Here is a 14,527-nt window from a genome sequence, read left to right on the forward strand (position 1 = left end):
GAACTTTCCAAACCTAGGAAAAAATACCAATATTCAAGTACAAGAAGGTTACGGAACACCACACAGATTTAAGTCAAAGAAGACTACCTCAAAGCATTTAATAATCAAACTCCCAAAGGTCAAGTATAAAGAGAAGATCCTAAAAGCAGCAGGACAAAAGAAACAAGGATAAATAGGAATAAAGCAGTGGCAAAAAACGCTATAAAATCACACAATGGCCGGTAATCCCAGCACTTTGGCAGGCCAAGGAGGGCGGATCATGAGGTCAAGAGATTGAGACCATGGTGGCCAACATGGTAAAACCTCATCTCTACTAAAAATACAAAAATTAGCTGGGTGTGCTGGTGCACACCTGTATCCCCAGCAACTCGGGAGGCTGAGGCAGGAGAATTGCTTGAACCCGGGAGGTGAAGGTTGCAATGAGCCAAGATTGCGCCACTGCACTCCAGTCTGGCAACAGAGCAAGACTCTATCTCAAAAAAAAACACACAATGGAACCAAATAATTGGATTACATTAGCAATCAAATGGTTTTTCACAATAAAGCTCTATCATTTAATTTTTTTAAAAAAAAGAAACAAGTAACATACAATGGAGCTCCAATTCATCTGGCAGCAGCCTTTACAGTGGAAGACTAGCAGGACAGGAGAGAGTGGTATTACACATTTAAAGTGCTGAAGGCAAAAAAAGAAAAGTACAATATGCATACTTGATTTATTAGTCTGATATACATTGGTACCTTTACCATTTTCCAGACAATGCTAAGATCACAGAGCACTTTAACCCCACTCAACCCTTTTTACTTTTTGTGTTAGAACCATGCACTATAAACCTACATATATTATTATGTATATGCATGTTATATTTAAGAAGACATTAGTATTTATTTATAGTCAAAATGAATTTAGATATACATCTTTATCCTTTCTCTTATTCTTTGTTCCATACTGTATTTCCATGTTTCTGTTTGAAATTATTTTTATTCTTCCTTTAGTATTTCCTTTACTGTAGGTCTGCTGGGATACATCTTCTCAGTTTTCATGGTCTGAAATATCTTTATTTTGCCTGTACTTTTGAATAATATTTTCACTGGGTATAGAATTCTAAGTGGACAGTTGCGTTTTTTCAGTATTTTAAAATGTCACCGCATCACCATCTGGCTTCTGTTGTTCCACTGAGAAATCAGCTTAGTCTTACTATCAATCTTTTCATGCTATCATGTCTTTCTCTCTAGTTGCTTTTAGTATTTTCACTTTATCTTTGATATTCAGCTGTTTAATTTCCCCAGATATGTTTTCTTTATTGTCATTCCATTTTGTTAGTGCTTCTTGAATTTGTAATTTCATGGCTTTTGTTAAATTTGAAAATTCTTAGTCATTATCTCTTAAAATTTTGTGTTTACCCCACAATCTTTCTAGCCTCCCTGTGCCTGAAATTACATGTATATTAGACACTAGTATTTTCTACTGACCTATCTTCCAATTCACTAATCCACTTTTCAGCTATGTTCAATCTGCCATTATATCTTTTCCTAGTTAGATCTCTGACAAATCTTTTAACATTTTACTTGTTGAGTGGCAGGCAAAAGGTACTAAGTGAATATTTGTAGATCATCTGACACTTATCCTCACAAAAGTAAGCAGAAAGTAAATGAAACTTAAGTAAATATTTGCTACCATTAGCAATTTTTGGAAGCTCAGGGGTTGAGTCATTAAAATTTATATGACTAACTAGTTTCATATAACAACTACATTTGATTTAAATGAAATGGAGCACTCTACAAAGGTTATATAAAAGTTGTCATAATTTAGGTTACATTTTATATATTTTATTATACCCCACGTTTTATACTGGCTTGATGTTAAAATCATTTTTTTAAAAAATACACTTACTCTCTCTCCTTTTCCGTCAGTTTGTCATTGATATTGTCTTTGATTGTTGATCTAGACCCCTTATGAATTATAGGATATCTGAGGGGCACTTGTAGGAAAAAGGAAATCATGGAGACCAAATGTGCAGTGTAACCAAGGGCAACAGCAATGCTTCCATCATCTTTTGCTGTAAATTCAAAAGCAGAGGAAAAGAAAATAACTATTTACCTTATCAATAACCACAAGACAATAAATCATTTTCAAAGAATATTTTATAAAAATATGTGGTACATAAAATATCACTTATCTAAACTATATAAATGTTATGCAAATGTAAACATATTAACAAGACTTGAAACTTCATCTACTAACCATATTTTAAATTATTTCCCAATAATTAATGTGATGAGATTAACATTTGATATATACCTTACAGCAAGAACTCTTACTATATGCAGATAACCATTGCTTTCTTTCCCAGCATTTTTACAGGGAGAATTAATACTTGAGTCTATTACATGAAATGAAAATTAGCTTCAGAGGTTTAAACATAACAAACACACTATACAGTGGTTATACATTTTATTCATTAACAATTTCCTAGGCAATACAGTTGTACTATTTTACAAAATTATTAATTCTAAAGAGAAATGAAATAGTATAATCATTCTTATGGGGTATGTTCTTGATATTGAAAAAGACAGTGTTACATAAATAAGTCTATGAAGTGTAATATGGGTTAAGGGGGAAAAGTTTTAAACAGCAAAAGCAAAAGGTGAAAAACACACTGTTCATATACCACCCTATTTATGCAATATAGGTGAAAGTAACTACTAGGAAAAAATGCAGGTATCTTATAATCAGACATAAGCATCTAGTTTTCAAAAAGCCACAGATAATTACATTTTTAAAACTTATCCAGATTTCTGCCACTATCTATCAAGTGAGAAATGATGATTCAGGGGCTAAGAACAGGGAGTAATACAACAGAAAGTTTTAAACTTCCCCCAAGAGGAAGGAAACAGGATCTTCTTGGTATACAGTATTCCTAAATGCTTCTAAAAGTGCACAAGTACATGTGTGTGCACTCATACACTAAAACATTTAACACATAATCTGGAATATCCCATCTGGCTAGAGAAGAAGGGCTGAAATGATCACAATGGCCATGGCTTGACTATTCCCTGACTTCTAAGGGTGGCTTTAACCTCAATTACTAATAACATTTTCGTATTCTTCTTTCTATTTCTACTTAATTATCTAAGCACTACCTTCTTATGGTAGAAGTGCCACTATAGCTTTCCATTCCTCAGTGAATTCTCTATCCTTAACTACCATAGCAGACTATTGGTTTTTCTTTGGTAGTCTTATAAAAATAGGTAACTATTTATATATGCATTTTATATATATACTTTTTTCCATCCAGAACTGTCTATGGTACTTTATATATGACATTCATTCACTTAACAATGTTAAAGACCTTTGAAATGCTATTTCATTCCTTTTACAGATAAAGAAACTAAGGCTCAGAGATTAAGAAATCTTTCCAAAGTAATAGAGCTAGTAAACAGGTTGGCTTGACACCCAATCCTCCACCATTAACCAGTCTACTGTACTGTCTCAGAACTTTATTGTTAAACATTAATATAACAATTATTTTTTTAAAAAAGATGGGGTCTCACTATGTTGCCCAGGCCGACCTCAAACTCCTGGGCTCAAGCAATCCTCATGCCTCAGCCTCCCAAGTAACTGGGACTACAGGTGTGTGCCACTGTGCTCAGTATATAACAATTTTTTAACTTGGGAGCCTGGAATGTACGAAGCATATGACACACGTGTACCACCTTAGTTTCTTCACAGTGTTCTAGTAAGAACAAAGAACACATTAAAAGTCTGAGAATCCTCGATGACTTGCAAAGTACTCAACAGAAAATGGGCTTCTCAAGGAATGTCTGTTCTCTAAAACAAACTCACGGAAAAAAATCAAACAGCAGTCATTTCCAACCAACTACTGAGTCATGCCCTAACTAACTAGAATCCTAATTATTTTTAGAGACCATGTCCTCTTGCCCCAGTCCCACCCAAGTACCTGAATACTACCACAATGCTTTCCTTCTGCTGAAACCCATACATCAGACTACCTTAGGGACTAAAAGTACTTTACATTATATATTTGTTACATTATAAATTCATTATCATACAACAATATAACTAAGATAAACTTTTGCAATCACTGGGTGTGATGCTACCAACTTGGAGAAGAGAGAAATGAGACCCAGGTGGTATAAATGGCTTGGTCAAAGCCATATAGGTAGAAACTATGAGTAATGAAATAACTGAGAGAACTGTGTCCACAATTCTCCAGAATATCTATACAGGTGTGGAGTCACAGCTGGAACTGTGAGTTTCTTCACAGGTCACTGAATTCTGCCTTGTGCTTTCCGTAAAGATTAGGTCTTATCAAATTTAAAATATTCCTGTCAGTAAAAGGACTTGATCTTCAATAATAACCTTTTGAAGGGAGAGGGAAAGAAGAAGAAGAGGAGGAGGATTCAAAGACAGATAATACTATGCTAAGTTGCAACTTTCCTCTATGTGCTTTATACAAAGCTTTTCCTTTCCCATATGACCTGACAGAAGAGGACCTGAAAACTTCCAGAAAGCAGCAGGCCTCTTAGATTAGCCTTTCAAGCAGGTCAAATGCAAACAATGAATATTCGAAAAATATCTATCTAATGCTAAACATTCAAGCATCTACATTTTTCCCATATTATGAAAGGAGGACTGCCAAAGAGTTATATTTGTGTATTTTGAGACTACGTCCACATCTCTATTAAAAGAACAAAAAGTTGGTTTTCTAACATCACCTCCCACCAATGAACAAACAATTTTGTTTAAAGACAAAAAGGCATCTCTAACAGAAGTCTACACACAGAAAACAAAAATAAATAGCACACACTGAAAATTGAATAATATTGGAAATCAGCTTTGATTCAGGTTATTCACACTCACCATTCTTGCCACAAGTCTTCCCACTCCACCTATTAAAAATTCTAGGTTTCCCATTCCAGGCCACAGGGCTCCATCACAGCCTCAGTGTTAAACATTGTGGTGTTAGATTTCCAATATTGAAGCTTTATATTAAAAAGCATTTTAAAAGGACCACGGGTGAAGCATTACAGGGCCCAAGGGTATTCCAATATCCTCAAAAGGAAAACCACCTCCTGGTAGGGAAGTCACTTTCATCACCCCAAGACCACTGAATCTCCAGTGGGAAAATGTGAGCTCATGTGGTTAATTATGGCTTTTGCAGACCATGCAACCTCAGATGTCACATTCTGTTGCCAATCACTTTAGCTAAAAAACCAAAAGGTTTAAGGTTTCCAGCATTGCAAGATCTGAAAGATTTTTACCTGCAACAGCCAAAACCCAGCTCTCTGGGGTGTGCTTTTCCAGTAAGCATTAATGACGTCCCTAACACCTAAGGCAGAGCAGAGGTTTGTGTACCTTACGCTGTTCTGGGGGTTAAAAAGGTCACAGACGATAGTTTTGTTAGTGAGAAGTTGGAGCACGAGTGGAGGGTCCAGGGAGAAACAAGAATGAACCTTAAGACTCAGGTATGTGAAAAAGATGCTAATTCCAACAAAGTTTTAAGGGGCTTGAAAATAAAATAAAAACCCAGTTTCCTCATAATAAATATTCCTGGTTTATTTTTAAAATGTAGGTAACCACTCAAGGCTGCAGCTTTTGTATACTTTTAATGACAACAAATTCCACAAACACACAATGGCCATGACAACATTATAAATTAATTCAAATGTTCCTTTGATTTATATGTTGGACAAACTATTAATATTCAAATGCATCCAAGTACAATAAGTGATCTAAAAGCTCTTACCATCCTGCCTTCCCAATCACTGAGGCAGCTGATTTGTTAAGGAACCAAGCACCCACTGATCCAGACAGGACAAAATATTTAAGACTCTAATCACTGCCACAGCATCTATGGAATCATTCCATGTTCTCAATGAGACACTGTTTGACATATGGACTCTCCTTTCCAAGAAATCATGCCTGCATAAAGGGATACAGACACAGAAGGAAATCTGGGTCTCATTACCACAAAAGGCTCTCGTGTTATGGATTACTTAAACACACACACGCACACAAACATTTTTTTTCAGGCTAAATGTCTCGGTCAGTGGAACTGAGATGAACACCCTTCACTGGACAATTTTCTCCCACTGTGTCCAGGTCTCCTTGGCATACTCCAGTAGTAACTTACCCATTTAGAAAAGCACAATAATGTTGGAGCACTACGGTGGAGTTTTCCAAACAGTATCACCCCATGCAGCGTAAAGGCTATCCCAGCAAAGTCTCATGAATATCACAGAATAACCAGCTTGGAGTTCCTTCACTAGAGGCTCTCCCAGAAAGCAGCTGCTATAGAATACTAAAAAGTTGTCACGGGTTTAAAGAGGGTATTATTCAAAGCAAGGAAGAAAACTGCATTGTGGCAGGAATTATACCAATCTTAGAATCAGGCAGACCAGGAATAATCTTAGGTTTATCACTGGTTAATAAGACTCCTTGAAAAAAATTAACTAATCTCTCTGCCCTTCCATTTTCTTTTTCTTTTCTTTTCTTTTTTTTTTTTTTTAATTAGAGTAAATTTCTTTCCTCACAGATGGAATTAATTCTCACAGTTGTGAGAATTAGGGTAAATGTGAGAACATCATGATGTTCCATGTTATTATATTTCTTTCCCTTTTTTATTTTCTATGTTGAAATGGGTTCTCACTCTGTCACCCAGACTGGAGTGCAGTGGCATAATCATAGCTCACTACAGCCTCAAACTCCTGGTCGCCAGCAGTCCTCCCACCTCGGTCTCCCAAAGTGCTAGGATTACAGGCATGAGCCACCATGCCCAGCCTATGTTACTATATTTCTACCAGCCTAAAATGTCTTTTTACTCTTTTTTCTACTGGAAAACATCATTTTATTTCTTAAGACACTGAAATCATCTTCTCTGTAAGTTTTCCTGATCCCCTCCTGATAGAAGTGATTATTCTCACTTTTTTGAGTACCATGTACCTGCTATAAACTTCTAAGTGCCTGACACAGAGTATGAATTCAATAAATACTTATTGACTGTCTGGATTACAAATCTGGTATCCTCAACTGGACTATAATCTCACTGAGGCAGGATCAATGTCTTAACCATCTCTTACATCCTCAACACCTGGCACAGTGGATAACATACACAGAACACTCAATACATTTAGTAAATGGAAGTGCCTTGCAGGATACTAACATGAGATTTTTTGTTTTTGCTTTTGTTTTTAGACAGAGTCTTGCTCTGTCGCTCAGGCTAAGTGCAGTGGCACAATCTCAGCTCATTGCAACCTTCGCCTCTGGGTTCAAGCGATTCTTGTGCCTCAGCCTCCCAAGTAGCTGAGATTACAGGAGTGTGCCACCACACCCAGCTAATTTTTTGTATTTTTAGTAGAAACAGGGTTTCACTATGTTGGTCAGGCTGATCTCAAACTCCTGACCTCAAATGATCTGCACACTTCGGCCTCCCAAAGTGCTAGAACTATAGGCATGAGCCACTGCGCCTGGCCAACATAAGATTTTTAAAGTCCAGTATTACTGCATGTGCTTCTTAAAATTTCTGATTCCTAAGAGTGATGGCGAATGAACAGGACCTTAGAGTAAAATGAAACATTTATTTCATTTTATCTCACATTTTGTTTTTCAACAACTGCACTAAAAAGCTACACTAATTAAAGGGTAGGGAGATTGTACTCGGCTTGTTGGGCATGCTAAGTGTAGATAACTATAAAAGCTATGAAAAACTAGGAAAGAAGGAATTTCAAAGAAAACAAAATAGAATCAAGACACATCTCAGAGTAATCAGACCACCACTCCCGATATTCCTGCTTCCCTGACTGCCCCCTTCAAATCATTCTGTATTTAGCAGCCAGAGTGACTTTCAAAAGCCTAACTCAGCTCATGCCATTCCGCTTCTTGAAGTCCCTCAGGCATTTCCTACTTCCTTGAGAATTAAATACCAACTCCTTACCATGACCTCAAGGCCCTGGCTGCCATCTCCTACCTCCTCTAAAGTAGCTCTTCTCTCGCTCACTATGCTCCAGCTGCACACGTCTGGTCTTTTCTGTCCTTCCTTCCTCTCTCTTTTGCAACTAATTCCGATTATATTTATTGAGTACCTCCTATATGAAAAGCCTTTTCAAATGTTATTTCATTCAATCATCACAAGAAATTACAGATATAGGTATCTTATTTTATAAGAAATTAAGCTGAAAGATTACATGATTTATCCAAAATACAAGTCTTTTCTCACATTCCCCCAACCCTGAGTTTTTTGAGAGATGCCAAGCCCATTCCTCCTTCATCATCACCTTTGTACTTGCTGACGCGTCTCCCAGAAATGCTCTTCCCCCAGCTGCAGCATAGTTGGCTCCTTTTAGCCTTCAATTTTATACTTCTCCTTAGAGAGGTCTTCTCTGACTGCTTTATCTAAAGCCATTTCTTCCATTCTCTGGGATAGCATATTCCTCTATTAAATACTTGCTAGTTACTTATTTTCTTGTTTATTGGCTGTCTCCCCCAATAAGCTCCATGGAAGGAGAACACATGTTTACTTTCTGCATCATTGTATCCTCAAAGGCACAGTGCCTGGCATTTAGATGTTCAATGAACATTTTTTTCAATGAATGATGTTCTGTATCCCAGGAAACTGGTACGGGACAAAAGTACTCAATATGTTTACTAAATGAATAAATGAGGAAAATGATGCACCATGGGCTTCAAGACACCACAACTTTGCCTAAAATTAACATCAAAACACATTTCTATGAGTGTCTTACAGATATCTGAGGGAGCACTATGAAATGGAAACCAGACAAATCCCAGCTATATTATTACCTGGCTTTGTGGTCTCAAGCAAGTTACTGAATACAATTTTCCTTATAGGATCCCTTTGTTTGTTTTTGTGAGTATTAAAGATTAGGCAAAATCTTATGTATTTATAGCTACTGGTATACCTCACTTAATTTTTCACAACAATCATATAAGACAGGTAGGGCATAAATTAATAGTTCATTCAATCAATTAGGAAATCAACTCAAAGGTTACACGACTTGTTCCAAATTACATGGTTTATAGAAGGGCAATCAGGACTTGAACATAGGTTTTCCAGCTCCTGGTTTATCACTCTCCTTTTATCATGTCCAAAGTACTTACAAGTAAGGGCCCAACGGGGTAACAAAACCCTCTTAGATGTTAAATGATCACCAATAACAACAGCTTCTTTATAGGAAAACGAAAGTCCTGATCAAAACTAGCAACGCTCTCTTCTTCTTCGGTAACTTCTCAAGTAGATAATATGCTGGCTTTGGGAATAATCTATAAAGATATTCAGTAGGCCTCAAAGCATTGTTTAGCCTAAGGGAAAAGAACCCACTTTGCTAACAATAAAAATAATCACTGATATGCCAAAGAAAATAAATTCCTTGGAATATTTGCAAAGTGAGTAGGAAAAGCAAAAGATTTTAAAATATAGAAATTACTAAGGATCATATTCTATAATACTTTTAATGTAATTTATTTATTTTCAGTTAAAAGATAAGAAAAATGGTAGTATAACAAATTAAGCCTGTGGTAATGGAAACTTCACAAAATTAAATTTTCAAATACTTTTCAGGTCAGCAGTAATATGACTTTCTAAATAGTAACAGAACAGATTTTGTTTGCTGTTCCTCTGCTCCCAAACACACACAAATTTTTTATAAAAATCGAACCAAAAGGAAGGGCAATTATTTGTATTCTTAAGAACCCTACCGCCTAATTTGCTTAAAGCCCATTTAAAAACTATTTTCTTTTAAATTTCTAATATAAAGTTCAGTAATTATTTTTCTATGATCAGAACTAACATTCTATCTCCTATCAAGGAGTCTGACATACATACTTGCAATTGGGAAAGGACAGAAGGTCCAAAAATTCTTTTGGATAAAGTGCTAGGCAAAGAGCATTTCAAGATATTCTATTTCCATATATTAATATATACCAAATCTTCAAAATAAAAAATAAAATACCTTGGAAGTCCTCAGAATTAGGCAACTTGACACCACATACAAAGTAATCCTTATGTTCATTCTGTGAATTTAATTAAAGAATAAAATTAATAAATAAAGCAAACAACCACTAAGTCAAATGTCAAATCTCAAACAAACTCTAAGTCAGCAGGTTTGTGCTGACTTAAAACACTGTTCTAAATTCCAAGTATTATCATAATTGTTGAAGCTGGATGATAAGTACATAATGACTCATTCTACTCTCTCCCTACATTTATATATACTTGACATTTTCTATAATAACATTTAAGACATTATGCCCAAGGAAAAAGCCATGTAAAATTATCATCATAAAAATATCCTTGGTTCATTCACATATATAAATAGTTTAATAAAACTCTATAAGCAAACTCAAATCCTATTAGCATTCTTCTCTGAAAATTAGTCTTTTAAATAACTTGTCATTAAAAAGAAAACTATCAAATTTAGCAGATTTATTTCTCTGAAAAATAATTCTAATCAATTTTATTAAAGTTTTCCTTTTTTCACTCCTTCTAAGAAACTAGGCTCAAAATCCTAATAGCCTGACAGTTAACCCAGGAATATCTTAAGTAACACTAATACATGAAAATTATCAATCATATTTTTAAAGCAATACACATATATTTACACATATGTGTCAGAAATGATGATAATGGGCCAGGTGCCATGGCTCACACCTGTAATCCCAGCACTCTGGGAAGCCGAGGCGGGTGGATCATAAGGTCAGGAGATCGAGACCATCCTGGCTAACACAGTGAAACTCCGTCTCTACTAAAAGTACAAAAAAATTGGCCGGGCGCTGTGGCTCACATCCATAATCCCAGCCCTTTGGGAGGCCGAGGCAGACGGATCACAAGACCATCCTGGCCAACATGGTGAAACCTGCCTAATAAAAATAAGCAAAAAATTAGCTGCACGCAGGCATATGCCTGTAATCCTACCTACTCAGGAGGCTGAGGCAGGAGAATCACTCAAATCAGGGAGTCAGAGGTTGCAGTGAGCCAGGATCATGCCACTGCACTCCAGCCTGGCGACAGAGAGAGACTCCGTCTAAAAAAAAAAAATTAGCTGGGCATGGTGGTGGCACCTGTAGCCCCAGCTACTCAGGAGGCTGAGGCAGGAGAATGGCATGAACTGAGGCGGAGGCTGCACGAGCCGAGATCGCATCACTGCACTCCAGCCTGGGCAACAGAGCGAGACTCTGTCTCAAAAAAAAAAAAAAAAAAAGAAACCAAAATAATTTGGCAGTCTTTCAGATGATGAATGCATCCCACCACCAAAGTGATATAAATGAAGTAGTAGAACCTAAGACCAAACAAGTCTAAATCTATGATTTAAACAGACATTAGCTCCTGAATGAATCATGATAAGAGCATAGATTAAGCCTAGAGCAATGATTTTTTTCATTGAGAGGAAATTTCACACAGAAATCATCTTTTCAAAAAGAAAAATATTTTCAGAAAATTTGAAACTTACCAAATCAATAGGGTAAATGTAGGAAAGCTCAGAGAGTAATTGCCTGCAACGAATTGTCAACTGAGCATTAGTCTTCAAAAAGAGTTCTCTAATGAGGAAAGAAAAAACACATTTATTAAAAAATATATGCTTGCATGCTTTGTAACATTTATTTCCATACAATTAATGCAAAGAAAGATTATGCCGTCCGTAACAGGCCACAGAAACTCTGAAGTAGAAGCATAAATAATAGTTACCATAAGTCTTGACCTATCTCCAAACAGTATCAATCAAGCTAACTATACACTGAGTGCTACTCTGTATGATTAGTACCATGCTAAGAAATGTAAAGGGGGCTGGGAGTGGTGGCTCACTCCCATAATCCTAGCACTTTGGGAGGCCCAGGAGTTCAAGACCAGCCTGGGCAATATAGGGAGATCCCATCTCTATAAAAATAAAAAAATTAGCTTGGCTTGGTGGCATATGCCTGTGGTCCCAGCTACCTGGGAGGTTGATGTAGGAGGACTGCTGGGGCCTAGGAGGTTGAAGCTGCAGCGAGCCCTGATCATGCCACTGCACTCCAGCCTAGGCACCAGAGCAAGACACTGTCTTTGAAAAAAAAGAAATGTAAAGGGTACAAATGGCCTTATGTAGTTATTATAACAACTCTAGTAGGTTAATATTATTTATATCTATTTATAAAAAAAGAAACAATATTTGGAGAGTCTGAGTAATCTGACCAAGATTTCACAGTTAATTTAATGAGGTCAATTTGATTTCAAGAGAGATCTGGATGGTATTTCCTCAAAAAGTGTTCTATATTTCACTCAAAATTACGTATTAGAATTACCTCAAAAACCAACACGTTGGACTGTGAGAAAAAAAGTTAAAAATAACAAATAAAAAGCTATAGCATGAAATTACCCTTCTCTTTTTTTTTTTTTTTCTGAGACGGGGTCTCACTCTGTCACTCAGGCTGGAGTAGTGGCATAATCTTGGCTCATTGCGGCCTCAACCTTCCCAGGCTCAGGTAATCCTCCCACCTCAGCTTCCTGAGAAGCTGGGACTCCAGGTGCGCTCAACCATGCCTAGCTAATTTTCGTATTTTTTGCAGAGACAGAGCTTCACCATGTTGCCCAGGCTGGTCTCAAACTCCTAGGCTCAAGCTATCTGCCCGTCTCAGCCTCCCAAAGTGCTGGGATCACAGGCATGAGACACTGTGCCTGGCACCAGCTTTTCTCTTGCACTACTTAAGAAACATGACCAATAGGTAAAATACCTGTAAAGTAAGTTGCCTGATCAACTGTGTCAAGAATTTAAGAACAAAAGGAATTTAGGAGAAACTGTAGGTCAGAGTGTAAACCACCTATAGTATAATGCAAAGAGCACTGTGGTATAACATGACATATATATGGTCTTTGTCCCTGGTTCTTATCACGGAGCACCTAAAATCCCTTGGAATTTCCTGAACGATAAGAGTGTCTTTTGCTATTCATTATGAGCCCCTTTTGATCACACCAGAGTTTATGCTAATAAGATGTGTTAAGGCAGGGGCTCCTAGACAGCCTCAGGATGGAACTGGTCACTAGAAAGACCAAGAGATTAGAAGGATGGACTTTCTTCCCCACCCACCAAACTCTGAGAAGAGGGCTAGAGATCGAGACCTATGCAAACTCTTGCACAACAAGATTTAATAAGCTTCCAGACTGGCGGTGTCTAGAGACTGATGTACACAGACAGGACCTGGAAGCTCCATGCTCCCTCCCCAATACCTTGCCCTGTGCATCTCTTCCATCTTGTTCATCTGTATCTTTTGTAATGTCCTCTACAATAAACCAGTAAGGGTTAAGTAAATGTGTCTCTGAGTTCTGTGAGCTGCTCTAGCAAATTAATCGAATCCAAGGAGTGGGTTGTGGGAACCTCTATTTAAAGCAGGTCAATCAGAACCACAGGTCACAACCTGGGGCTTGCCAACTGGCATCTGATGTGGTGAGGCAGTCTTGTGGGAATGAGTCCTTAATTCTGTGGGATCTGATACTATTTGCAGGAAGACAGAGTGAGAACTGAATTAAATTATAAGACATACAGTGAGTGCGTGCTGAAGAATCTGATGTCAAAAGCATTGTATTGAGTGGTGTGTAACAGTAGTAAAATCACTGATATTTTTCTTATCTAAAACAGCACTGATGACATAATGGGATTTAGTCCTGGCTTTGCTAGTGAGTTGGACAAATAGTAACTTATCAGAGCATTGCCTTCCTATCTGCAAATTGAGAGAATTAGAATAGATACTGTCTATGGTTTTCTCTAGGTCTAGCACTTTTTAAATTTTATTTTATTTTATTTATTTGTTTTTGAGACAGAGTCTCCCTCTGTCGTCCAGGCTGGAGTGCAGTGGCGCGACTGGCTCACTGCAAGCTCCGCCCCCCCGGCTCACACCATTCTCCTGCCTCAGCCTCCCAAGTAGCTGGGACTATCCGTGCCTGCCACCATGCCTGGCTAATTTTTTGTATTTTTAGTAGAGAAAGGGTTTCACTGTGTTAGCCAGGATGGTCTCGATCTCCTGACCTCATGATCTGCCTGCCTCGGCCTCCCAAAGTGCTGGGATTACAAGCGTGAGCCACCGTGCCGGGCTGGTCTAACATTTTCAAATCCCCAAGTGCTACTAAACTTTTTTGAAGAAAAGTGCAAGATGGATGGACTTTCCAGGAAAAGCAAGTGAAGATGAGCAAAGCAACCGAGGCACCAATGTATTAAGCAAATGTTGGAAAAAATGAAGAGAAAAATGATTGGCATTTGTTAAATGAATTTTGGGAGAGCGACTAAAATTAACTACAGTTGCATAGTGCCAATTTATTAAAGGATATTTGAAAGTTAAGCAAAAGGATCACCATATTAAGAAGATAAAAATGTCAGGCATGATGGCTCACACCTGTAATCCCAGCACTTTCGGAGGTTGAGGTGGAGGATCACTTGAGGCCAGAAGTTTGAGGCCATAGTGAGCTATGACTGTACCACTGCACTCAAGCCTGGGTGACACAGTGAGACCCTGTCTATGGGT

At 37.5% G+C, this 14,527-nt stretch overlaps 1 protein-coding gene across 5 annotated transcripts in view; it reads right to left on the reverse strand.

Annotated features, from left to right (window-relative positions):
* The window catches only part of UVRAG (UV radiation resistance associated), a 329,716-nt gene that overhangs the window by 125,044 nt on the left and 190,145 nt on the right, over positions 1-14,527 (reverse strand). For all 5 annotated transcript variants that reach the window (XM_003910437.5, XM_031653097.1, XM_021926331.2 and 2 more), the window contains 3 exons: positions 11,488-11,575; positions 9,991-10,051; positions 1,892-2,057 (listed from right to left, as the gene is read on the reverse strand). In XM_003910437.5, the coding sequence (XP_003910486.4) occupies positions 1,892-2,057; positions 9,991-10,051; positions 11,488-11,575 (315 nt within the window). The remainder of the gene's footprint in view (positions 1-1,891; positions 2,058-9,990; positions 10,052-11,487; positions 11,576-14,527) is intronic.

This window comes from Papio anubis, chromosome 12 (assembly GCF_008728515.1).
Source record: "Papio anubis isolate 15944 chromosome 12, Panubis1.0, whole genome shotgun sequence".
Lineage (NCBI taxonomy): Eukaryota > Metazoa > Chordata > Mammalia > Primates > Cercopithecidae > Papio > Papio anubis.